The 26,233-nt window shown below is 40.3% G+C and overlaps 1 protein-coding gene across 2 annotated transcripts in view; it reads left to right on the forward strand.

Annotated features, from left to right (window-relative positions):
* NSD1 (nuclear receptor binding SET domain protein 1) overlaps positions 1–26,233 on the forward strand; it is a 130,390-nt gene that overhangs the window by 29,446 nt on the left and 74,711 nt on the right. For both annotated transcript variants that reach the window (XM_007463086.1, XM_007463087.1), the window contains one exon: positions 16,501–16,636. In XM_007463086.1, coding sequence (XP_007463148.1) covers positions 16,501–16,636 — 136 coding nt within the window. The remainder of the gene's footprint in view (positions 1–16,500; positions 16,637–26,233) is intronic.

The following is a 26,233-nucleotide window of genomic DNA, read 5'->3' on the forward strand; positions in this document are numbered from 1 at the left end:
GTTGTGGCCTCTCCCGTTGCAGAGCACAGGCTCTGGATGCGCAGGCTCAGCGGCCATGGCTTACAGGCCCAGCTGCTCCGCGGCATGTGGGATCTTCCCGGACTGGGGCACGAACCCGTGTCCCCTGCATCGGCAGGTGGACTCTCAACCACTGCGCCACCAGGGAAGTCCGGAAGGCAGATTCTTTACCACTGGACCACCAGGGAAGTCCCTTGGACTTGGTTTTGTGTTTTTTACTTTTAAGCTTCAAATGGAATCTCATACAGAACACCAGTATAGGATAGAAAAAAGATGGAGCTGCTTTAATTTGGGATAGAGAGCAGGCAGGTTTTCTTCTCACTCTCTTGGGCAGCCCCTGACGGGACTCTCCAGGGCACTCTTTCTGAGGAACACAATGGAAACTACCTTTGGCATGGAGTTTCTTTCTTCTTTTTTTTCTTTTTAAAATATTTATTTATTTATTTATTTGGCGGTGTCCAGACTTAATTGCAGCACATGGGGTCTTCGTTGCAGCGTGCAGGCTTCTCTCTAGTTGTGGCAGAGTGCATGGGCTCAGTAGTTGCGGCATGAGGGCTCTCTAGATGTGGTGTAAGGGCTTAGTTGCCCCCGCGGCATGTGGGATCTTATTTCCCATACCAAGGATCGAACCTGCATCCCCTGCATTGGAAGGCAGATTCTTAACCCCTCGACCACCAGGGAATTCCCGGGATGGAGTTTGAAGAGAAGGATTTTGAGAAGTCCAGGGAGAGATCACCTAAACCAATAAATGTAAAATACATTGTTAGAGGGGGAGAAAAGTTGGTGTCACGTGTGGAGGAGGCAAGGGGGAAGGAAGGCACTTACCTCTGTTTGGGCGTCCTGAAATTATTTCTGTTCCTTAGAATAGTCTAGTAGTAGATAATTAATGTTAATTAAAAGTTTCTCTGGAGATACATACTGAAATATTATGAATGGTATCTGGGGATTTGCTTCAAAATAATCCAGGTATGAGGTCTGTAGGTCACCACAGCCTGTACCAAAATTCTTGCATCCTGGGCCTCTCCATTGTATGAGAGGGATGGGGTTGTTATGATACTAAGACTGGAAAGACAGCATGGCTTTAGGGAAAAGACACTAGAATAGAAGGCCAGATGTTCCAGTCTTTTTGTTCTCTTGAGAAAATTACTTAGGTGTGGCAAAGAGCTGTTTTGTTTTGTTTTTTGTAAGGTACATGTTAAGTTTAGAGTAAAAATTGCTCTTTTTTTAATTGCAAAAGACTATATACAAATTGTTTTACTGTGTTTTCTGAAGGTATCTGTGTTTTCTACATGAGCTAACTCTAGACTTAAGTTTAGTATTATCCGTTGGTGACTTGCCTTTTAACAGCATTGATTAGCTTTGACCCAGGTAAAGAAGTACATTAAGGAGCGTAGATGTATGTGATGTGTCTGGTTTTTTTGAAGAGACTGAGGCATCTTCTCTTAATTGAATTATGTGGTAAAGGTGTTGTGAGGAACATTTGCCTCCTGAGAGTTTATGAGCAGAATTCCCTTATTGAATGAAGAGAGTAAGGTCACTAATTGTGTTGAGGTTAAGTACAGTTTAGGCCGATGTTTTTATTTATTTTTCTGTGTTGTGACCTAGTGTAAAGAGCACAGGCGATTGAACAGAGCACAGACTTGGCTCCGTTTGGCATTTGGCCAGCTCACTTCCCATTTCTGAGCCTCAGATTCTACACCTGTAACAAGGAGATAGTAATTAATACCTGCCTCATTGTCAGTATGAGGTTTAAAAGAAAAACAAAATATATAAATATTCTTAGCAGTTTCTGGTACTTGGGGTATCAGATAAATGCTTCCTTTTTCCTGTGTGACTATTGAAATTATATAGTCAGTTACCTCTTGCTTGTTTCAGGATACCTCTTTTTTTATTATCCTGTCTTACCTCTTCTCCCCCCAAAAACAAACTCACTCAGACCTGTAATTACAATAAAATACTAACTAGCTATATGATGCAGTTGTTTTCAACCCTGGCTGCTCATCAGAATCACCTGTGGAGCTTTTTAAAACAATTAGATGCCAAGAGCCTCCCCCCATACATACTGAATCAGAATCTCCAGGCCTGTGGGTGAGTAGGAGGGTCTGTATTTTTATAACTCCTCAGGTGATTCTGATGTATGGCCGGGGTTGAGAACCATTGATCTGCTTCCTCTAGCGCTCAGAAACAAATCCCTGAAAGGCTCAGACTAAAGCAGAAGTCAGAGGAAAAATAAGCCTCAGGTCATACCCAACAGTTATATGATGTAATGATAAATGAGAATTGCTGGGTGCATAGTAGATTCTCAAACATTGAAAGAAAAATTTATGGCCAGAAAGACTATGCAGAGTAAAATTGATTTTTGTTGGAGATTTTCTATTGTAGGGGAAATGCCTATGGTCATTGTTTTGAAATTCTCCAGATTAAGAGCCCAAGGATAGCCCCATACTAATGTTTAAATTATTCAGTTCTAGTATAACATACAGGCATAACTGCATACAACAGTTTCTTTTGTTGTGTCAGGCTGGAGAGTATAGCTCTCCTCCCTGCTTTAATTTAAGCCTTCTAGGGTTGTAGAGGGCTGCACCATTTCAGGCCTGTGTTCTGCACTGTCACCAACCCTGTTTTATTGTGGGTCTGAAAATTCTTATGGAATAAAGCCAAAGGCCTGGACTAGCAGGAAAGCCTTGGCCTGCATGTTTCTGTTCTACCTCTTGAGCAGGCTGCCCTCTGTGAGCAGCTTCATGCTACATAACAGGCTGGGCTTTCGCTAATAGTCTCCTTAGCCTCAACCTTACCGTGTGGTCCTACTGAGGACCACACCAGTTTCCATGACTAACCTAGCAGCTGCTCTGCTTTCCAGCTTTCATTGGACCAATTCCCTGCTTTTACGCTGTCCTTTTCCAAGACTTCAGTGATTCCCTTTGATCTATTGTCCATGCTTTCTCTTTGATATATTGTTCCTGGATCTAGCCAATAAGCAAGGGTCATTTCTTACTAAGTAACAATTAAGTTTTACACAATAGTCTTTAGTCTTTTGCCTTAGCCTGCTGCAGGCTAAAATTGTAATGCTGCCAGAAACCATTTATCTAACTACTTGTTGCTAGATTTTCTTACGTCAGTCTCAGATCCCCCTTTCTTCTCAGTGCAGGTTAATAGACCTAGCTCTGACTCCCATCTACCAGGTAGAGAGGATTGGTGGGAGGAGACTTCAAGTACTCTAGTTCACTCTTTTGTTCTGTGGTTGGTGTGGTGGAGTAGGGATCAGAAGATGCTGGCCTCTAATCCCTGCCTTTTCTTGAAGGCTTCTAGACTTCTGACAGGGTCACTCTGAGCCTCTGTTTCCTTGTCTGCCGTAAATATGGGATAATAAAATCTGTGCTGCCTACCTACTTGGTTGTTTTTGAGATTCATATGATATAATGGATGTTAAAAGATCTTTGACAACTAGAATACACACATGCATTTATTAGGCTATGTGGCTGTGAGTGAGGTGGGAGTAATGCAGGTGCTTAACATAGTATTTTACTTTTTATACTATTCTGGAGTTGAATATTTCCTTTGCAGTTTTGGTTTGAAACTGGGAAAGGAAATCACAATTCTTGTAAGGTAGAAGAATTGTAATCACTGACTAAAAATAGCTGTCATTTATTTACTTAAAATATTTATTTATTTATGGCTGTGTCAGGTCTTAGTTGCGGCACTCGGGATCTTTCGTTGTGGCACGCAGGCTCCTCTCTAGTTGAGGTACACGGACTATGTAGCTGTGGCACGTGAGCTTGGTTGCTCTGTGGCATGTGGGGTCTTAGTTCCCCAACCAGGGGTTGAACCCGTGTCCCCTGCATTGGAAGGCAGATTCTTAGCCACTGAACCACCATAGCTATCATTTATTTTTGGTAACTTGTACTCAATTAAAAATAGAGTTGTTCAGTTGAAACAGCCTGCTACAAAATTGGAGGCATTATTATACTACTTTCACAGGCAAAGAAACAAGCTCAGAGAGGTAAAGTAACTGTCCAGAGTCTCACAGGTGGTTTAAGAGCATAGCAGAAATTAAGCCCATGCATTTCTCTATTCTGGCAGTGTGTATAATTCCTCATTTAATTGTAAGCAAATGTAATGTATATAAGGGATTAAGACTTTAAAGACTTAGTGAATTACAAATGCACAGAATAGTATAGATATTTATCTTCTTTTTTTTTTTTTTTTGCGGTACGCGGGCCTCTCACTGCTATGGCCTCTCCCGTTGCGGAGCACAGGCTCCGGACGCGCAGGCTCAGCGGCCATGGCTCACGGGCCCAGCCAGTCCATGGCATGTGGGATCTTCCCGGACCGGGGCACAAACCCACGTCCCCTGCATTGGCAGGCGGACTCAACCACTGAGCCACCAGGGAAGCCCAGATATTTATCTTCTTACCCTGCTTTATCTCATAGTCTTAGACAAGTCATTTGGTCCCTCTGTCTTTCACATTCTGTTTGGGAATAGTTTATCCCTCAGAGAGGACATTCATTTTTACTGTTATAATACCATGTAGATCATGTAACAGCATTGGAATTGTGTTACTATTTAAACATTTTTAGGTCAGTTATTTGGAAATTGAAATATTTTTGTAAACATAGTGTTAAATGGAGGTTAAGTGCTTATACTGCCATATTAATCCTTAAAGTAGTTTAAATGTACCTTTTCAAAGAAATACAGTGAATAATATTACAGCAGCTGCTTTTTGAGTTGTAACTATGTGTTAGGCACTTTATAACTTTATGAAGTATGATTTCAGAGAGCCTAGGTTTTTAACCATTACACTGTGCTCTTAAAATGATACCTTTATACTAATTAACATAAAAAATAAATAGAGCCCTTAAATGTTGCAACTTAGGGTAGAATCAGGTTTGAATAGAGGAGGAAGAACAAGTTGCTGATATCAGGGTTTTGAAATAATGTAAGTTAACACCTATAGTGCTAACACATTACCAGCTACTGGTACTTAACATATTAATAATGTTTACATAGGAGGCTTCCCTGGTGGTACAGAGGTTGAGAGTCTGCCTGCCAATGCAGGGGACACGGGTTCGAGCCCTGATCGGGGAGGATCCGACATGCCACGGAGCAACTAAGCCCGTGCGCAACAACTGCTGAAGCCCGTGTGCCTAGAGCCTGTGCTCTGCAGCAACAGAAGCCACTGCAATGAGAGGCTTGCGCGGCACAGCGAGGAATGGCCCCTGCTCGCCGCAACTAGAGAAAGCCCATGCGCAACAACGAAGACCCAACGCAGCCAAAAATAAATAAATTAATTAATTAAAATAATGTTTACGTATTAGCTTATTCAGTACTTCCAGTAGCCCTGTGAAGTAGGCATTATTAATTGTCCCCATTTTACAGATGATACAAATGAGGCACAGAGACAAAGCACTTTCAGATATTTTTCAAGGCAGGCAGTTCAGAGGATTATAATGCTTATTTCTTGGACTTCCCTGGTGGCGCAGTGGTTGAGAGTCTGCCTGCCGGTGCAGGGGACACGGGTTTGTGCCCCGGTCCGGGAAGATCCCACATGCCGCAGAGCGGCTGGGCCCGTGAGCCATGGCCACTGAGCCTGCGCGTCCGGAGCCTGTGTTCCGCAATGGGAGAGGCCACAACAGTGAGAGGCCCGCGTACTGCAAAAAAAAAAAAAAAAAAAGCTTATTTCTTTGGTGCACTTTTCTCACTGTGGTAGGAAATTCTGTCTTGCTGCATTTCTATACATTTTTATTTTTCCCTTCAAAGGAAATGTGTGTTAAAGTTTACTTTAAAATATTATGCAAGATATACTAAAAACCATGAAATTGGATACTTTAAAGTGGTTAAAAAGGTGGTTTTGTGATATGTGAGTTTTATCTCATTTTAAAAAAACTATGCACATAATACATGTTCAGTGTACAAAAATTAGAAAATGTAGATAAGCCAGAAATCACTTGACGGTATCCATAGATACATTTATCATTCCGACCTCTATCCTTCCAGACATTTTTTGTGTATGTTTGTGTATGAAAATGTACCTCTGTAAGATTTGAGATCATTGTATTACATGCCTTTTCCCTTAGTATATATGTATAACATTTCTGTATAGCATTCAAATGTATAGGTGTTCTGTAATTAGCCAAGTCTGTGTCCAACATCTAGATTATTTTCGTTTCTTCCATCATTTAAAAAGTGAAGGGATTAAGTTACATTTAAAGTACTGTTTTTCTAAAGTATGCCATGTTCTCTCAAATCATTTCTGAGGTGTTTTTTCTCTTCTTTTTTTTAAATTGAAGTATAGTTGCTTGTTTCTGAGATTTTGGTCACTGCCCTCCGTGGCTGAAGAAAAGGCTCTTGGCAAACCAGAAAATGTGTTGACAGCTGCAGAACAGCTTCAGTGGCTTTGCTTGTGTGAATAGACTTTTTAAAGTTAGTTAATGTGTGTGTGTGTGTGTTTTTTCTTGGCCCCGCTGTGCAGCTTGTGGAATCTTACTAGTTCCCCGACTAGGGATTGAACCTGGGCCCTGGCAGTGACAGCCCCAAGTCCTAACCACTGAACCGCCGGGGAATTCTCTTAAGTTAGTTGTTCTTGATAGGGGAATATTGGATTTCCAAGATATTTGGGGGGATGTGAGTTATATTTAAATATTCTGGAAATTCATATGTAAAATGTAGAATCCTGTGTAAAGAAAATTCTGGTTTATCTTCTGGGAGTAGACTGGTGCAATGTTAAAAGCATTTTTTTTTTAATTTTAATTTTTATTTATTTATTTTATTTTTGGCTGTGTTGGGTCTCCATTTCTGTGCGAGGGCTTTCTCTAGTTGCAGCAAACGAGGTCCACTCTTCATCGCGGTGCGTGGGCCTCTCACTATCGCGGCCTCTCTTGTTGTGGAGCACAGGCTCCAGACGTGCAGAGTCAGTAGTTGTGGCTCACGGGCCTAGTTGCTCCGTGGCATGTGGGATCTTCCTGGACCAGGGCTCGAACCCATGTCCCCTGCATTGGCAGGCAGATTCTCAACCACTGTGCCACCAGGGAAGCCCTAAAAGCATTTTTATTGGAGTCAGGTTTGAATCCCTGCATTGATATTTTAGTACTAGTTTTGTGAACCTGGGCAAATGACTTAATTTCTGCCTCAGTTTTTGCATGCATGATATGGAGAAAAACACACTCCTACTCTATTCTTAGAAGCTACTGTGACATCAGAGATAATTCAGTATTAAGTGTTCAGCAGAGTGCCTGAGTTTTATTGTGACCAAATGTAGCTGGCTAGATCACTATACTTAGTACAGTTATTTTACGTAGCAGTTACTCAGTGTGTGATGTGGTTGAGATGCACTTTTAACCCTCTTCAATTCTGACTTGAATGAAATACTGTTGTGAGACTGAGTTGGAGAGTTATTTATTTATTTATTTATTTAAACTATCTTTGAAGAGGGCTGGGGACCCTAGAATGATTTTGAGCACTCACACTATGAATGCTTCAATTGAAAATAATTGAAAATAGCTGAGGGGGCTTCCCTGGTGGTGCAGTGGTTAAGAATCTGCCTGCCAGTGCAAGGGACACGGGTTCAAGCCCTGGCCCGGGAAGATCCCACGTGCTGCGGAGCAACTAAGCCTGTGTACCACAACTACTGAGCCTGTGCTCAAGAGCCCTCAAGTCACAACTACTGAGCCCACGTGCCACAACTACTGAAGCCTGTGTGCCTAGAGCCCGTGCTCCGCAACAGGAGAAGCCACGACAATGAGAAGCCCGCGCACTGCAACGAAGAGTAGCCCGGGCTCGCCACAACTAGAGAAAGCCCGCGCGCAGCAACGAAGACCCAACACAGCCAAAAATAAAAACAAACAAACAAACAAAAATTAAAAAAAATAAAAAGAAAATAGCTGGGGATGTTTCTAACACACTAATAAAACATTAAAAGTGGGTTCCATTTTCACTTGTGCTTAGAAAGGTTGAAGGCAGAGCCAAGGGAGGCAGAGAGGAAGGTTGGTTTGTGACCCTTCCCTAGAACCTAGGGTTAACTCCATAGCTTTCATGAAACCAAATTTGTTAGCGTACCCAGTTTCTGAATAGACTAACAGCAGTTTATGACACCATGACGGATAAATGTTGGGGAAAGAGACACTTCCATTGTACCAGAATATTTGTTTCGAATAGCCAAAGTGTGCCCCCTTTCCAAAATCTGGATATGTGGGAGATTAACTGGTAATCTGAAAGTTGCTTAGAGAACTATAGCTTTGAAATATAATACTCTGTGACTAAATTCTGATATGCTATCCTTGTCCCAAATTTAGTGCCCATTCCCAAGCCAGGGAGTTTTGGGGAATCTGTTGGCCAAGCAATTCGAGCAGAGCTTAAAAAGAGTCCTTACTTGTTTCTACCCCTCAGGACTTAGTCCTCAGGCACCTTTCTCTACTATACTCCCTTTAAAAAAATTAATTAATTAATTAATTAATATTTTTGGCTGCGTTAGGTCTTTGTTGCTGTGCACAGGCTTTCTCTAGTTGTGGTGAGCCGGGGCTCCTCTGTTGCAGCGCACAGGCTTCTCGTTGCAGTGGCTTCCCTTGTTCTGGAGCACGGGCTCTAGGCGCACAGGCGTCAGTAGTTGTGGAGCGCGGGCTCAGTAGTTGTGGCGCACAGGCTTAGTTGCTCCGCGGCATGTGGGATCTTCACAGACCAGGGATAGAACCCGTGTCCCCTGCATTGGCAGGTGGATTCTTAACCACTGCGCCACCAGGGACGTCCCTGTACTCACTTTCTTGATGATCTTTTGTCGTCAAGACTCTTCAAAGTTCTCTCTCTAGTCTAAATCTTCAGAACTCCAGAATCATATATACATTGGTTTTCTTGACTTTTTCATTAGGTTGTGAAATTGGAGTGTTATACTTGTTCAAAACCAGATTCCGGATGTACTTCCCAAAATCTGCTTTTCCTGTAGTCTTCTCCATTTTAATAAATGGGAACTCCATCATTGCAGTATTTAAGTCATAAAGGAATCATCCTTGATTTCTCTGTTTCTGTAGCATACACATCCAGTGTATCAGCAAATTTCACTGGCTCTTCCTGCTTTGTGCCCCCCCTCCCCCAATCCCAGCTAGGTTCACATAACTATTACATCTCGTCTGGAGTGGTCTCTCTGCTTTTCACCCTAGCACCCTAAGGCTGTTTTTACCATGGCAGTCAGAGTGATCCTTTTAAAATATCAGCCCTTCAAAGACTTCTAACTCACAGTAAAAGGGCATAATAGGACAAGTCTTGGGCTTCCCTGGCGCAGTGGTTGAGAATCTGCCTGCTAATGCAGGAGACATGGGTTTGAGCCCGGGTCTGGGAAGATCCCACATGCCACGGAGCAGCTAGGCCCCTGAGCCACAACTACTGAGCCTGCGTGTCTGGAGCCTGTGCTCCACAACAAGAGAGGCCGCGATAATGAAGAGGCCCGTGCACCGCGATGAAGAGTGGCCCCCGCTTGCCGCAACTAGAGAAAGCCCTCGCACAGAAATGAAGACCCAGCACAGCCAAAAATAAAAATATAAATAAATAAAAGATTACTATTTAAAAAAAAAAAAAAAAGACATGTCTTCCTCTCCCTGAATCATTTCTTTGACTTTATTTCTTCCTATTTTGTAGGTCACATTGATTTTCTTTTCTTTTCTTTTCTTTTTTAAATTAGTTAATTAATTATTGGCTGAGTTGGGTCTTTGTTGCTGTGCACGGGTTTTCTCTAGCTGCGGCGAGCGGGGGCTACTCTTTCTTGCGCTGCACAGGCTTCTCATTGCGGTGGCTTCTCTTGTTGCGGAGCATGGGCTCCAGGCACACGGGTATCAGTAGTTGGGGCAGGCGGGCTCAGTAATTGCGGCTCGTGGGCTCTAGAGCGCAGGCTCAGTAGTTGTGGCGCACGGGCTTAACTGCTCCGAGGCACATGGGATCTTCCTGGACCGGGGCTCAAACCCGTGTCCCCTGCATTGGCAGGCAGATTCTTAACCACTGAGCCACCAGAGAAGTCCCAGGTAGTTTTCTTCTAATCCTAGTTTGTTGAGTATTTTTTTTTTATCATGAATGAGCATTGAATTTTATTAAATGCCTTTTCTGCATCAGTGGTGATGATCATGTGATTTTTATCCTTCATTCTGTGAATGTGGTATATTAAATTTATCTATTTTCATATGTTCATTTGTACTGAACAGTCCTGTGTTACAGTAATAAATCCCACTTGGTCATGGTAGTTTGTTTTGGTTGTTTTTTATTAATTAAGATATAATGACATAATAGCATTATATTAGTTTCAGCTGTTCAAAATAATGATTGATATTTATATTATGGTTTTTTAATATGATACTCAACTTGTTTTGCTGAATTTTGTTGAGGATTTTTGCATCAGTCTTTATAAAGGATATTGGTCTAGGACTTCCTTGGTGGCCCAGTGGTTAAGAATCCGCCTGCCAGTGCAGGGGACACAGGCTCAAGCCCTGGTCCGGGATGATGCCACATGCCGAGGAGCAGCTAAGCCAGTGTGCCTCAACTACTGAGCCTGCCCTCCGGAGCCTGCAAGCTGCAACTACTGAAGCCTGAATGCCTGGAGCCTGTGCTCTGCAGCAAAGGCCACCACAATGAGAAGCCTGTGCACTGCAACGAGCAATAGCCCCTACTCACTGCAACTAGAGAAAGCCTGCGCGCAGCAGTGAAGACCCAACATAGCCAAACATAAATAAATAAATTAAAATAACATAAAAAAGGATATTGGTCTGTAGCTTTTTCTTTGTCTGACTTTGGTATCAGTAATGCTGTCCTCAAAGAGTAAGTTCGAGAGTTTATTCCTCTTTAGTTTTTTTCGAAAAGTTTGAGAAGGAGTGGTGTTAGTTCTTCTTTAAATGTTTGGTACAATTTACCAGGGAAGCCACTGGGTCCTGGGCTTTTTTTTTTTTGGCCACGCCTCATGGCATGTGGGACCATAGTTTCCAGACCAGGGATTTGACCCGCACCCCCTGCATTAGAAGCGCAGAACCTTAACCACTGGACCTCCAGGGAAGTCCCTACAGGGCTTTTCTTTGTGGGGAGATTTTTTGATTACTCACAACTGATTCAGTTTCCTTACTAGTTATAGGTCTATTCACATATTCTGTTTCTATGTCATTTAGTCTTGGTAGGTTTTGTGTTTTTAGGACTTCGTCTGTTTCACCCGAGTTATCCTATTTGTTGGTGTACAACTGTTGCTACTGCTCTCATAATCCTTTTTATTTCTACAGGATCAGTACTTATGTCCCCACTTTTGTTACTTCCTTCCGTGTGTTACTGTTGGCATGTTATTTCTTTTTCATCCTCTTTCAGTCCCTTTTTTGAATTTGATCTGAAGTGTGTCTTCTAGACAGTGTAGTTGTATAATATTTTTTAATCTCTTCTGTCAATTTCTGCCTTTGAATTTTAAATCCATATACATTTTATGTAAATAGTGATAAGGTAGGATTGATATCTGTCATTTTGCTCTTTGTTTTTTATGTCTTGTATTTTTGTTCCTCTAATCCTTTGTTACTGCCTTCTTTTGTGTTAAACATTTTCTAGTGTAACATTTTTTTTTTAATTTTTTATTTTTTTAAAATTTGGTTTTTGGCTACGCCCCGCAGACGTACAGGATCTTAGTTCCGTGACCAGGGAATTAGCACCAATACGTTTCATCCAACTGGACATACAGAGATATTAGGGAAAGCTGTTCTGAAATGTGCCTATCTGGCCAGTCTAAGCTCAGGTGACATTTGTTCACTCTAGTCTTCCCTGATATTCTCCAAGTGCCTTAAGATCAGGAATTCATCTTTGTGTTTCTTGTTGAGCTTTGTATGCAGGTGTTTAGTTGAATTATGGGCTTTACAAGGAGTTATTTTGGAGTCTTTCTTTCCCAGGTGAGATTTTTAAGCTCTTCTGAAGAGAAGAGTCATATTCCTTTTTTTCCCACCTTTAATTTTCCTTTGTTGTTATTTTCTCTATTTTCATGTTTGGAAGCCTCACTTTGGTCTGTACTTCTTGCCTGTTTCCAATTTTTTATATACTAAGGTCACTTGGATTTGGATGTTGCTGTTCATTAATAATATGTATTTGTATAGACATTTTTCCCCAGTAAGTTTGTATATATTGTTTTATTTGGTCATCCTGGTAAATGAATTAAATAGGAGGAAATTAATGTCTCAGGTTTGTGAAAATCTTTACCCATGATACCTTTAATTTAATGAAACTATTTTTTATTTGTGTTTCTTAGTGACTTTTTTTAATCATAGTTTTGGCATAGTTTCTAAATGGTATATCATATGTGTGGCTGTGTATTACATTTTCAGTATTCCATAACTTCATCTGCACTTTGCATATTTCATGGAGTTTTCAGCATAATTTGTTTAACAGGTCCCTTGTTGGATGTTAACTTTTTTTTTAAAAATTGAAGTATAGGTGATTTACAATGTTGTGTTTCTGGTGTACAGCGCAGTGATACAGTTATACACAAACACATTCCTTTTCTTATTCTTTTCTAATTTAGTTTATTACAAGGTATTGAATATAGTTCCCTGTGCTATACAGTATGACCTTGTTTATCTATGTTATGTACAGTAGTTTGTATCTGCTAATCCCGAACTCCTAATTTATCCACCCCCTCTTTCCCCTTTGGTAACTGTAAGTTTGTTTTCTATGTCTGTGAGTCTGTTTCTGTTTTGTAAATAAGTTCATTTGTATCATTTTTTAGATTCCACATATAAGTGATATCATATGATATTTGTCTTTCTCTAGGTCCATCCAGGTTGCTGCAAATGGCATTACTTCATTCTTTTTTATGGCTGAATGGAATTCCATTTTATATGTATACCGCATCTTTATCCATTCATCTGTCGACGGACATTTAGGTTGCTTCCATGTCTTGGCTGTTGTAAATAGTGCTGCAGTGAACACTGAGGTGCATATATCTTTTGAAATTGGAGTTTTTTTCTGGATATTTGCCCAGGAGTGGGATTGCTGGATCATATGGCAACTCTATTTTTAGTTTTTTGAGAAACCTTCATAGTGTTTTCCATAGTGGCTGCACCAATTTACATTTCCACCAACAGTGTAGGAGGGTTGTTCCCTTTTCTCCACACCTCTCCAGCATTTATTATTTGTAGACTATTTATTCATTCATTCATTCATTCATTCATTCATTTATGGCTACATTGGGTCTTTGGTGCTGCACGCAGGCTTTCTCTAGTTGCAGTGAATGGTGGCTACTCTTCGTTGCAGTGCATGGGCTTCTCATTGTGGTGGCTTCTCTTTGTTGTGGAGCACAGGCTCTAGGTATGTGAGCTTTAGTAGTTGTGGCTCCTGGGCTCTATAGCGCAGGCTCAGTAGTTGTGGCACATGGGCTTAGTTGCTCCGCGGCATGTGGGATCTTCCTGGACCAGGGCTCGAACCTGTATCCCCTGCATTGGCAGGCGGATTATTATTATTATTATTTTTTTAATGTAGAATCTGATCCATTCTTTTTTTTTTTCTTCCAATTTTTATTTTTATTTTTATTTATTTTTGGTTGCATTGGGTCTTCATTGCTGTGTGTGGGCTTTCTCTACTTGTGGCAAGCAGGAGCTGCTCTTCCTTGTGGTACGTAGGCTTCTCATTGCGGTGGCTATTCTTGTTGTGGAGGTGCAGAGCATGGGCTCTAGGCATGTGGGCTTCAGTAGTTGTGGCACGCGAGCTCAGTGGTTGTGGCTCGCAGGCTCTAGAGTGCAGGCTCAGTAGTTGTGGCGCACGGGCTTAGTTGCTCTGTGGCCTGTGGGATCTTCCCGGACCAGGGATCGAACCCTTGTCCCCTGCATTGGCAGGCGGATTGTTACCCACTGCGCCACCAGGGAAGTCCCTGTAGACTTTTTAATGATGGCCATTCTGAGTGGTGTGAGATGGTACGTCATTGTAGTTTTGATTTGCATTTCTCTAATAATTAGTGATGGTGGGCATTTTTTCATGTGCCTGTTGGCCATCTGTATGTCTTTGGAGAAATGTCTATTTAGATCTTCTGCCCATTTTTTGATTGGATTGTTTTTTGTCATTGAGTTGTAGGAGCTGTTTGTATATTTTGTAATATAGAGTCACATTGTTTGCAAATATTTTCTCTCATTCCATAGATTGTCTAGGATGTTAACTTTTTGTTGTCATAAATAACTGCTTTAGATATCTTTGTACAGTTCTTTTACTTTTTTGGATTATTTCCTTTGGGTTAAAATATTAGGAGTAGAATTAATAGTTATTTTCATTTTCATGGTTCGTGGTAGAGCAAGTGTTTATTTCCTGGTTTTATTATGTCTTAGGGTGCTGATGCTGAATTAACTGACTTGTTTAAGGTGACACAATTTGTGATAGAGTCAGAAGACAGCTCATTACTGCTTTGTGTGATTCTGGCTTCTGACTTTAAGCAGTACCACTCATGGTCTTTCTTATCCATCTGTTATTGAAGGCTTGTGTTTTATGGCTTTAATTCCTGATCACTGATATATTCCTGATACATTACTACTACAATCACTTTGTAGTAGTAATATATGGCAAAGACAGAACCAGTATCATGTCATAGATTGATTATGGCTGAATTTGTCATAAAGCATGTAATAATCATGGGGTTTTATTGTTATTGGATAGTAGTTGAGAGTTTGGGATCCTGAGTTGGACTGCCCAGGTTTGAATCCTGTCTCTGCCACCTACTACATAACTATATGACTATAGGCTTATAGTAACATAGGAGTAATAATATAGTATCTACCTTAAGAGGATTGAAGGAGGAACAGTGCCTGGTATATAGCAGACATCAAGTAAATGGTAGTACATTTAAAGTCGTTTAGGACTCAGATAAATAAGCAAGTCCATATTTATCAATGATTGCCAAATAAATGATTACAAATCAGATTATATCAGAAATTTATGGGAACCTACTCAAATTGTAGTTTTCAGTACAGGGGCATGTAAAAGAGTTTTCTATCCCATCTTGGTATCATGGTTTTAAAGTTTCAAAGCCAACTAGCTCTGAAGTAATTTTTTTTTCTGATAACTTACAGAATGATAACAGGCAAAAATGGCCCCTTGGGGCTTGCTTTTCAAAAAAAATGTTTTAAAAGCTGTAGTTTCTGTCTCATTTCCGAGTAGCTCTATATACATGAAGAACTAATGACACTATTTTCAATAAGGGTATTCTGTGAGATTTACTTCTCTCTGAATGCACAGTCTTAAAGTTGAATGGTAACTTACAAATCATAGAATTGAGTCCAATACTTTGATATCCTTGAGCCCCAGGTATTACTCATCATTTTTATTTGAATGATTGCAGTCAATTCATTCAGCATTTTCTTTATTGGACACTTAGTATGTACTAGGTGGGTACTGTTTTAGGCATTAAGGAGGGACGACTGAGTCTGAGGGAGGAACTCACTAAGCCTTTTTTAGGACATAGCATTTATAGAAAATCATAATATTTGTATGCCCCCTTGGAGTAAATGGAGTAGGTTGTCCTTTGTCCAAGTACCTTAGGTGCTGCTTTTAGCTACCCAGAAACAGCTCAGCACATGTGAACTCCTTTGTGTGGTTTATGGCTGGAGGGGAGCTCAGTCCTACTAAACACAAAGCCATCTTCCTCTCAGGGCAGGAGACCTCTGTACTGTTGATGGGGTGTTAAAGGCATGGGTATGGGTTTAGAGCTGAGATGGAAGCATTTGGATTGCAGATTAATTAGGTATTATTTTTGGAGAAAAGATGCAGCCAGGGTCTCTGCATTGGATATGTCCAGGGAGCTTGATTCATATTGTGTTGTGCTTGAATGGTATCCCTTGGAGTTGGGCAGTGTACTGTTCTGGATGCAGCCTCTCTTGCATGTCCTGGGAAAAATATGTCAGTTGTGCTGACACTGCCAGAATCTAGCCTGTAGCTTTCAGGATTATTTCAGTAGGCCATTATTGTTAATTAATTAATAAGAATGTCTGTGTTTGAGAAGGATGTAGAGTATCACCTGCAGAAGGTACCACAGTCTCCCCCTCCCCCAGTTTATTGAGATAAAGTTGGCATATAACACTGTAGTGGTATCAGAGTCTCTTGACATTGTTAAATTTCTTCCCCTCCCCACCCCCACCCCCCACCCCTGTTGTGTTGTGATCCAAGGACTTGGGCAAAGATATCTTTTCCTTGGGATGATTCTGTTTATCTATTATTTCAGTTTTTAGCTCTTTAAAAATGTGAAATAGCTTATTTATTTTCCTCGAATGTAGGTAGTTTACTTATGTAAAGCAAATGTAAATTGAGAGCTACTACTGACTTTATAAAGGGCTGTGTTATAAATAGTTAAGACAGTAATTTTTAATTGTACTTATTTTGTAATTGTGGTAAAGCTGGAGTGTTTTCATCTAGTATTCATTGGTAATGCTTTCTCAGAAGGCTAGTGGAAAGATGATATGTTGTTTCAAAAGGTTCTGATTTTTATTGATGCCCCATGTTTTGTCTGTCTCAAGTGTCAGCCCAAGAAAAAGGCTACGCCACTGAAGTATGAAGTTGGAGATCTCATCTGGGCAAAATTCAAGAGACGTCCTTGGTGGCCCTGCAGGATTTGTTCTGATCCATTGATTAACACACACTCAAAAATGAAAGGTAATACTTGCAGTTGATTACATGATAAAATACAGTATGGAATTATCAACTTGCAGTTTCCGTTAGTAATAATTCATTCTTACCTTTGAGCATTTTGTTAATGAATTGTTATTATGTATTTTATCTTTTCTGCATTTTTTTTTAAGGTTTGTTTTATTTTACTCTATGATTTAAAAATTCTTAATTATTCTATCTGTAGATGCCAGAAACTGTTAGGCTTATTAGCTAAAGTCTTCATTGTCCAGAATCACTTTTCAGTATATTTATGTTTTTCTACTTCAGTCTTGAGGTTTGTATCATTTTTGTTAGTTTTAAAGCTGAAACAGTTATAAAGATTGCTTATAAGTCATTTTGAATTTTAAAGTCTTGATTTAGACTATTCTCTATAGTTACTAAAGTTTGTTACTTATTTGGTTGTTCTGTATGAATCTTACGTGTCTTAACTTTAAAATGGTATAAGATAAGGGCTCAGACTTCATTTTGAGCTCCCTTTTTTCTGTTAAGATAGTTTGTGATTTTATTGTAGTTTTAATATATGTGTTTTAGGTTTTAAATTTGTTATATATGCACAAGATTAAAAAAGTCTTTGGTCTGCCCCACTCTTTACCTCTCCTTTCAAAAAGTAACCAGTTGTTATTAATGTTTCTTTCTAGACTTCCTTTATGTAAATCCAACTATATAGTTTCATCTCCCTACCCCCTTTGATTTAATTTAACGTAAACATAACATATTGTATGTATGTTCTACAGGGTTTTTTGGGGGGGGGTTAAAATTTTTATTTATTTAATTAATTTTTATTTTTGGCTGTGTTGGCTCTTTGTTGCTGTGCACAGGCTTTCTCTAGTTGTGGTGGGTGGGGACTATTCTTTGTTGCAGTGTGCGGGCTTCTCATTGCGGTGGCTTCTGTTGTTGCGGAGCATGGGCTCTAGGTGCATGGGCTTAAGTAGTGGTGGCTGACGGGCTCTAGAGCGCAGGCTCAGTAGTTGTGGCACACGGGCTTAGTTGCTCTGCGGCATATGGGATCTTCCCGGACCAGGGCTCGAACCCGTGTCCCCTGCATTGGCAGGCGGATTCTTAACCACTGTGCAACCAGGGAAGCCCCTGTTCTGCAGTTTTTTCACTTCTTTCACTTTTTGGAGAGTTTTCCATTGAAAACTTTTTTTTTTTTTTTAAGCAGGTCCATAATTTTCCTCTTTTTGAATATGGTGTACTTTATATAACCATTACCCTGTTGATGGATATTTAGGTTGTTTCTAATCTTGTTTTAGAAAGATTACACATAAAATACATACATATATACATACACACGTGTGTTTGTGTGCGTACAAAACAGTGCTATAAGTAATAACTGTGTTTCATGTATTCATGTTTATTTATCTGTAGGATAACTTGCCTAAAGTAGTATGTTGGATTTTATTTTATATTTTGAATATTAATAGTGAAGTGCCCAAAGACCTTTATAGCTCACTGTTTAAAGAAAATGATATCAAACTTTGTGACCTGTTTGGACATTTAAATTCTACTAGTAGAAAATTCTTATAGTCCTCCCCCTCTACCCTTCCTATGCCTGTGAGACTGATGGTTTCTTACTCATTGTGATATTCTTTATATGCACTAGTTGGGTCTGTGCCATTTGTTCAACAAGTAATAAGTACATTCTATAGGTACTATGCTAGGTATTGGGATCCAGTAATTGGCAAAACATTTTGCTTCCCTTTGTGTATAATTAGAGTCCAGTTAAAGGGTGAAGGCACCAGCAAGTAATCAGACAAACAGATAGTTAACTGAGAGGTGTGTTCAAGGCAAAATATTGATGTACAGTCACTGATATTAGTGGGGGTACCTAACCTGGACTTTTGGTTCAGGGGTAGTCAGGGCCAATTTTGCTAGTAAAATTATCTTTGATCTGAGACCTGATAGGACAAGTAGGAATTAACCAGGGAAAAAAGATGGTTCCAAGCACAGAAAGTAGTATATGTTCAATCCCTGAAAGGGCTGCCGCCCATGGACTGATGGAAGGTGGTACAGTATGAGGCTGGAGAAATAGATATGGGTCAAATCATGCAGCATTTTGTAGACTTCATTAACAATTTTGTATTTTTTCCTAAGAATAATAGGATACCATTAAAGAGCTATGAGCAGAGGGAGATGTGATCTGATTTGTGTTTTTTAAAGTTCACTCTGAGTGCAGTGTGGAAAATGATTTGGAGAGGGACACAAATCAGAGGAGATAATCAAAAGGGTCATTGCAGGGATTATGGTGAGATTATAGTTGTGAATAGGGAATGAAGAACTATTTAGGAGATAAAATCTATATGATTTGCTAATGGACAGATAATGGGGAGTGAGGGAGAATGAAGCCTAAGGTTTCTATATCTCAGGCTGGTTCCCAAGTTTTTAGTTTTACCAGTACATACATAGTGTTCTCATTTACTGAGAGCACTGGAACATCTATAACTTGGAGGTGACATCTGCTTCTTGATATTAGTCAAAGCCATGGGTAGGGCATGGATGAGATGGCCTTGGGATAAAATATACGGTGAGATAAAAGGTGGCTCCGAGGAAGCTAACATTTGAGGTCTGTAAGGAGGAGACTTGAGTGTGCAAAAGAGATGGGAGAAAATCAGAGATGGAAGAGAAATACCAGGAGAATATGGTATTGATGGTGACTAGAGTTTTGTTGTTGTTGTTGTTGTTTGCCGCTGCGTGAGGCATGTGGGATCTTAGTTCCCTGACCAGGGATGGAGCCCACGCCCACTGCAGTGGCAGTGTGGAGTTTTAACCACTGGACCACCAGGGAATTCCCTAATAATAGTTTTTAAAAAGATTCTTCTTAACTTGGTTTATTAGAGCATAGAATTAGTGTGGCTCTTTATAGTACTGAAGGGAACTGATATTTGAATAAACCTATTGTCCTAAAATTCCTACCCATGACTCTGTCTTCCTGACACCTTCTGTTCATAACCACTCTTGGAGGAATCATCAACTTTCTCCACTTCCAGATGGCCACTCGTTTCTGAACGCGCTGAAATTTCTCATTCTCTCCTTTTATTCCACTAACCTTGTTCTAAGCAGAGTCATTAGTGACCTGGTAATACAGTGGATACTAGTTTTTAATTTTTTGGTTGTCTGGTGCAGGAAAATGCTTCCTCGTAGTAACTATCTATCTTGTTCTTGGCTTTCATGTTCTCTTCTCCTCCTTCTCCTTCTCCTTCTTTCCATCCTTATTAACTCTTGAGTTTTAACTGTCATCAGTAAACTGAATTCATATCCACAGTGCTAGTGTTTCCCCAGGCTTCAAATCTGCATCCCAGCTCTATACTTGAAGCTTTCACCAGGAGGTCCTTTAGGCAGTTCAGGTCAGCTTGTTTAAAACTGACCTAATTATTTTCCTCCTCAAACCAGTACTTTCTCTTTCATTTCCTGACTTAGTGAATAAATTACTGCCACTTAGCCACTTAAACCAAATACCAAGTAGGTACCCTTTCTTCCTTCTTGTGTCCTATACCATTAAGTCTTTTTCTTTTTTTTTTGTTTTTGTTTTTGTTTTTTGTGGTACGCGGGCCTCTCATTGTTGTAGCCTCTCCCGTTGAGGAGCACAGGCTCCGGACGCGCAGGCTCAGCAGCCATGGCTCACGGGCCCAGCCGCTCCACGGCATGTGGGATCCTCCCGGACCAGGGCACGAACCTGCGTCCCCTGCATCGGCAGGCGGACTCTCAACCACTGCGCCACCAGGGAAGCCCCTTTTTCCTTTTTTTAAAACAGCTTTATTGAGATGTAATTCATATAGCATACAATTCACCCCTTTAAAGTATACAGTTAAGTGGTTTTGGTAAGTCACAGAGTTGTGTAACCAGTAACTTTTAGAACATTTTCATCACCCCAAAAAGAACCCCATGGGGACTTCCCTGGTGGTCCAGTGGGTAAGACTCCACACTCCCAATGCAGGGGGCCAGGATTGATCCCTGGTGGGGGAACTAGATCCCGCATGCATGCCAAAACTAAGAAGTCCGCATGCCACACTAAAATATCCCGCGTGCCACAATTGTGAGCTGCATACCACAACAAAGATCCTGAGTGCCGCAACTAAGACCCGGCGCAGCCAGATAAATAAATAAATATTTAAAAAAAAAAAAAAAAAGAGGAAGAGGAAAAGAAAACCCATGTCCTTTACCTTCCTTCCCCCTAATCTTTTTTACCTCCCGTACCCCTTTGCCCTAAGCGACCAGTAGTCGACTTTCTGTCTCTATAGATTTGTCTATTCTAGATAGTTAATATAAATGGAATCATATAATATGTCCTTAGTGACTACTTTTTTTACTCAACATAATGTTTTTAAGATCTATCCATGTATCAGTGCTGCATTCCTTTTTTTTTTTGGCTGCGTTGGGTCTTAGTTGCGGCACAGGGGATCTTCCTTGAGGCACACGGGATCTGTTGTTGCAGCAGCGTGAGGGCTTCTCTCTAGTTGTGGCCTGCGGGTTTTTCTCTCTCTAGTTGTGGTGCGCGGGCTCCAGGGTGCATGGGCTCCGTAGCTGTGGTGCGCAGGGTACAGAGCACGTGAGCTCTCCATTGTATGAAATATTATACATGTTTTATTTATAAATTTATCACTTTATGGGCATTTGGACTGTTTCCACCTTTTAGCTATTATGAACAGTGCTGCTGTGAGTATTCATGTATAAGTGTTTATGTGGACATATATTTCCTATCTTTTGGGTTTATACCCAGGAGTGGACTTCCTGGCTCTAATGGTAACTCTGCTTGACTTTTTGAGGTACACACACACACACACACACACTCACACTCACACTCACACTCACACTTCCGCCCTGGCTGCACCAGCTTGTGGGATCTTACTTAGTTCCCCAACCAGGGGTGGAATTCGGACCCTGGCAGTGAGAGTGCCGAGTTCTCACCACTGGGCCACCAGGGAATTCCCTGACTTCCTTTTATTTAAATTTTTATTTATTTATTTTTGGCTGTGTTGGGTCTTCATTGCTGCACACAGGCTTTCTCTAGTTGTGGTGAGTGGGGACTACTCTTCCTTGCGGTACACGGGTTTCTCATTGCCATGGTTTCTCTTGTTGCAGAGCACGGGCTCTAGGCACACAGGCTCTAGAGCGCAGGCTCAGTAGTTGTAGCACATGGGCACAGTAGTTGTGGCTCACGGGCTCTAGAGCGCAGGCTCAGTAGTTGTGGTGCACGGCCTTAGTTGCTCCGCGGCATGTGAGATCTTCCCGGACCAGGGCTCAAACCCGTGTCCACTGCATTGGCAGGTGGATTGTTAACCACTGCAACACCAGGGAAGCCTCCTGACTTTTTTTTTAATTTAAATTTTTTATATAAATTTCAGGTGTACAGCACCACAAGTCTAATTACCATTCATCACCATACAGTCTCCCCCGTTCACCCATTTTGCCCATCCCCCTTCCCCTCTGATAATCATTAATCTGATCTCTGTATATATGAGTTTTTGTTTTATTTTGTTTGTTCACTTATGTTTTTTAGATACTACATATGAGTGAAAACATATGGTATTTATCTTTTCTCTGTCTGATTTATTTCACTTGGCAATATACCTTCAAGGTCCATCAGTATCGCAAATGGCAGGATTTCATTCTTTTGTGGCTGAGTAATACTCCATTGTGTATATATACCATATCTTCTTTATCCGTTCATCCGTCAGCGGATACTTAGGTTGTTTCCATATCTTGGCTGTTATAAATACACTTCAGTGAACATAGGGGTGCATATATATGTATATTTTTAATTAATTAATTAATTAATTTTTGGCTGTGTTGGGTCTTTGTTGCTGCACATGGGCTTTCTCTAGTTGTGGTGCACGGGCTTCTCATTGCAGTGGCTTCTTTTGTTGCAGAGCACGGGCTCTAGGCACATGGGCTTCAGCAGTTGTGGTGCATGGGCTCAGTAGTTGTGGCATGTGGGCTCTAGAGTGTAGGCTCAGTAGTTGTGGTGCATGGGCTTAGTTGTTCCACGGCATGTGGGATCTTCCTGGACCAGGGCTCGAAACCTGTTTCCCCTTCATTGGCAGGTGGATTCTTAACCACTGCACCACCAGGGAAGCTGGCATATATCTTTTTGAATTAGGGTTTTTGTGTTCTTCAGATAAATACCTGGGAGTGGAAGAGCTAGGTCTGCCAGACTGTTTTGAAAAGCTACTGTACCATTTTACATTCTCATCAGCACTGGATGAGGGTTTTAATCTCTCTATATCCTTACTACCAATTGTTATCTGACATTTTTTTGTGGTAAAAAATATATGTAACATAATTTTATTATTTCATCCATTTTTAAGTTTATAGTTTAGTGGCATTAAGTAAATTAACATTTTTGTGCAATTATTACCACTATCCATCTCCAGAACTTTTTCATATTCCTAAACTGAAACTCTGTTAACAATTTAAGAATAACCTTCAGTCCCTGATAAATGTTGTATTACGTGTATCATTCATTTGTAAGGCTCAATAATGTTCCATTGATGTATAATGTTCAATAATGTTCCATTTTGTTCATCCTTTCATCCTTCAGTGGACATTTGGGTTGCTTTCACCTTTTGGCTATTGTGAATAATGCTGCTGTAAACATTGGTGTTCAAGTATCTTTTCTATCTGACTTTTTTTTTTTTACATTTAATTTAATTTAATTTAATTATTTTTTTTAACATCTTTATTGGAATATAATTGCTCTACAATGGTGTGCTGGTTTCTGCTTTATCACAAAGTGAATCAGCTACACATATACATATGTTCCCATATCTCTTCCCTCTTGCATCTCCCACCCTCCCTATCCCACCCCTCTAGGTGGTCACATTCTGTCTGACTTTTAATTAATATCTAGTCCTTTTGATTTGTCTTCTTAAAAAAAATCTTTCATATTGTGTTCTTTTAATTCCCACTGCTACCACTTTATTTAGGTTTTTAGTCATCTTGAGTATATACTATTTTGGTAATCTCTGGTCTCCTGAGTTTCCTCTCTGTTTCCTGTTAAATGTGTTATTCAGAGGTCAAGGAGCTTTATCTTTCTAAGATGGAAAACTGAGCCTGTGGTTCCACAGTTTAAATGAGGTTCAGGGCCAACAGGATAATGGTCAAACTCTTAACATGGAGGGTCTTAGTGTGGCATGTGGGATCTCAGTTCCCCGACCAGGGATTGAACCTGTGCCCCCTGTGTTGGAAGCTCAGTCTTTTTTTTTTTTTTTTTTTTTTTTACATCTTTATTGGAGTATAATTGCTTTACAATGGTGTGCTAGTTTCTGCTTTATAACAAAGTGAATCGGTTATACATATACATATGTTCCCATATCTCTTCCCTCTTGCATCTCCCACCCTCCCTATCCCACCCCTCTAGGTGGTCACATTCTGTCTGACTTTTAATTAATATCTAGTCCTTTTGATTTGTCTTCTTAAAAAAAATCTTTCATATTGTGTTCTTTTAATTCCCACTGCTACCACTTTATTTAGGTTTTTAGTCATCTTGAGTATATACTATTTTGGTAATCTCTGGTCTCCTGAGTTTCCTCTCTGTTTCCTGTTAAATGTGTTATTCAGAGGTCAAGGAGCTTTATCTTTCTAAGATGGAAAACTGAGCCTGTGGTTCCACAGTTTAAATGAGGTTCAGGGCCAACAGGATAATGGTCAAACTCTTAACATGGAGGGTCTTAGTGTGGCATGTGGGATCTCAGTTCCCCGACCAGGGATTGAACCTGTGCCCCCTGTGTTGGAAGCTCAGTCTTTTTTTTTTTTTTTAACAAAAATTCAAGGGTCTACCTATTCTGGCCTCCAATATATTTGACAGAGTGTATTTCTGTTTGGGGAGGTGGGTCGGAAGCTGTGTTGTGGGTGATGATGAGTTTGCAGGAGGGAGATCACACTTTGCTGCTCCCCAGATACACATCCTGGTTACTACTATGTCTGGTACCCCAGCTGATGATAGGTGATGAGATGGATCTGGGATTAAAAGAAAGGACGATCCTAGAGTTCAAGGCTGAGTTGAAAATTGGGCTTCTTCCTTGACCTAGGGCAGGATTAGAAAGTGGCAGTAAAGCCATATGATCTGTGTTGAGTGGTCCTTACATATCTGGAAAAGCCAGAGCTACCCTCCAATGTCAGGTAGTACACAGTATGCTAACATAGAAGGAATCTTGGCTCAGAAAGGAGCTGGGTGTTTCCCCAGGCTAGTTCCTCTGAGGCATTTTTGTAAGAAAAGTATTGCTGGCACCCACTGAGCCTGTAACTTACCACGGCAGCCCTGTGACTCTAGGCAATAGAGCTTCCTAGGATATAGCTTACATGGATTCTTAACCACTGCACCACCAGGGAAGCTGGCATATATCTTTTTGAATTAGGGTTTTTGTGTTCTTCAGATAAATACCTGGGAGTGGAAGAGCTAGGTCTGCCAGACTGTTTTGAAAAGCTACTGTACCATTTTACATTCTCATCAGCACTGGATGAGGGTTTTAATCTCTCTATATCCTTACTACCAATTGTTATCTGACATTTTTTTGTGGTAAAAAATATATGTAACATAATTTTATTATTTCATCCATTTTTAAGTTTATAGTTTAGTGGCATTAAGTAAATTAACATTTTTGTGCAATTATTACCACTATCCATCTCCAGAACTTTTTCATATTCCTAAACTGAAACTCTGTTAACAATTTAAGAATAACCTTCAGTCCCTGATAAATGTTGTATTACGTGTATCATTCATTTGTAAGGCTCAATAATGTTCCATTGATGTATAATGTTCAATAATGTTCCATTTTGTTCATCCTTTCATCCTTCAGTGGACATTTGGGTTGCTTTCACCTTTTGGCTATTGTGAATAATGCTGCTGTAAACATTGGTGTTCAAGTATCTTTTCTATCTGACTTTTTTTTTTTTACATTTAATTTAATTTAATTTAATTATTTTTTTTAACATCTTTATTGGAATATAATTGCTCTACAATGGTGTGCTGGTTTCTGCTTTATCACAAAGTGAATCAGCTACACATATACATATGTTCCCATATCTCTTCCCTCTTGCATCTCCCACCCTCCCTATCCCACCCCTCTAGGTGGTCACATTCTGTCTGACTTTTAATTAATATCTAGTCCTTTTGATTTGTCTTCTTAAAAAAAATCTTTCATATTGTGTTCTTTTAATTCCCACTGCTACCACTTTTCTGTCTGACTTTTAATTAATATCTAGTCCTTTTGATTTGTCTTCTTAAAAAAAATCTTTCATATTGTGTTCTTTTAATTCCCACTGCTACCACTTTATTTAGGTTTTTAGTCATCTTGAGTATATACTATTTTGGTAATCTCTGGTCTCCTGAGTTTCCTCTCTGTTTCCTGTTAAATGTGTTATTCAGAGGTCAAGGAGCTTTATCTTTCTAAGATGGAAAACTGAGCCTGTGGTTCCACAGTTTAAATGAGGTTCAGGGCCAACAGGATAATGGTCAAACTCTTAACATGGAGGGTCTTAGTGTGGCATGTGGGATCTCAGTTCCCCGACCAGGGATTGAACCTGTGCCCCCTGTGTTGGAAGCTCAGTCTTTTTTTTTTTTTTTTTTTTTTTTTTTTTTTTTTT

Source organism: Lipotes vexillifer, unplaced genomic scaffold (genome assembly GCF_000442215.2).
Source record: "Lipotes vexillifer unplaced genomic scaffold, Lipotes_vexillifer_v1.1 scaffold514, whole genome shotgun sequence".
Classification (NCBI taxonomy): Eukaryota; Metazoa; Chordata; class Mammalia; order Artiodactyla; family Lipotidae; genus Lipotes; species Lipotes vexillifer.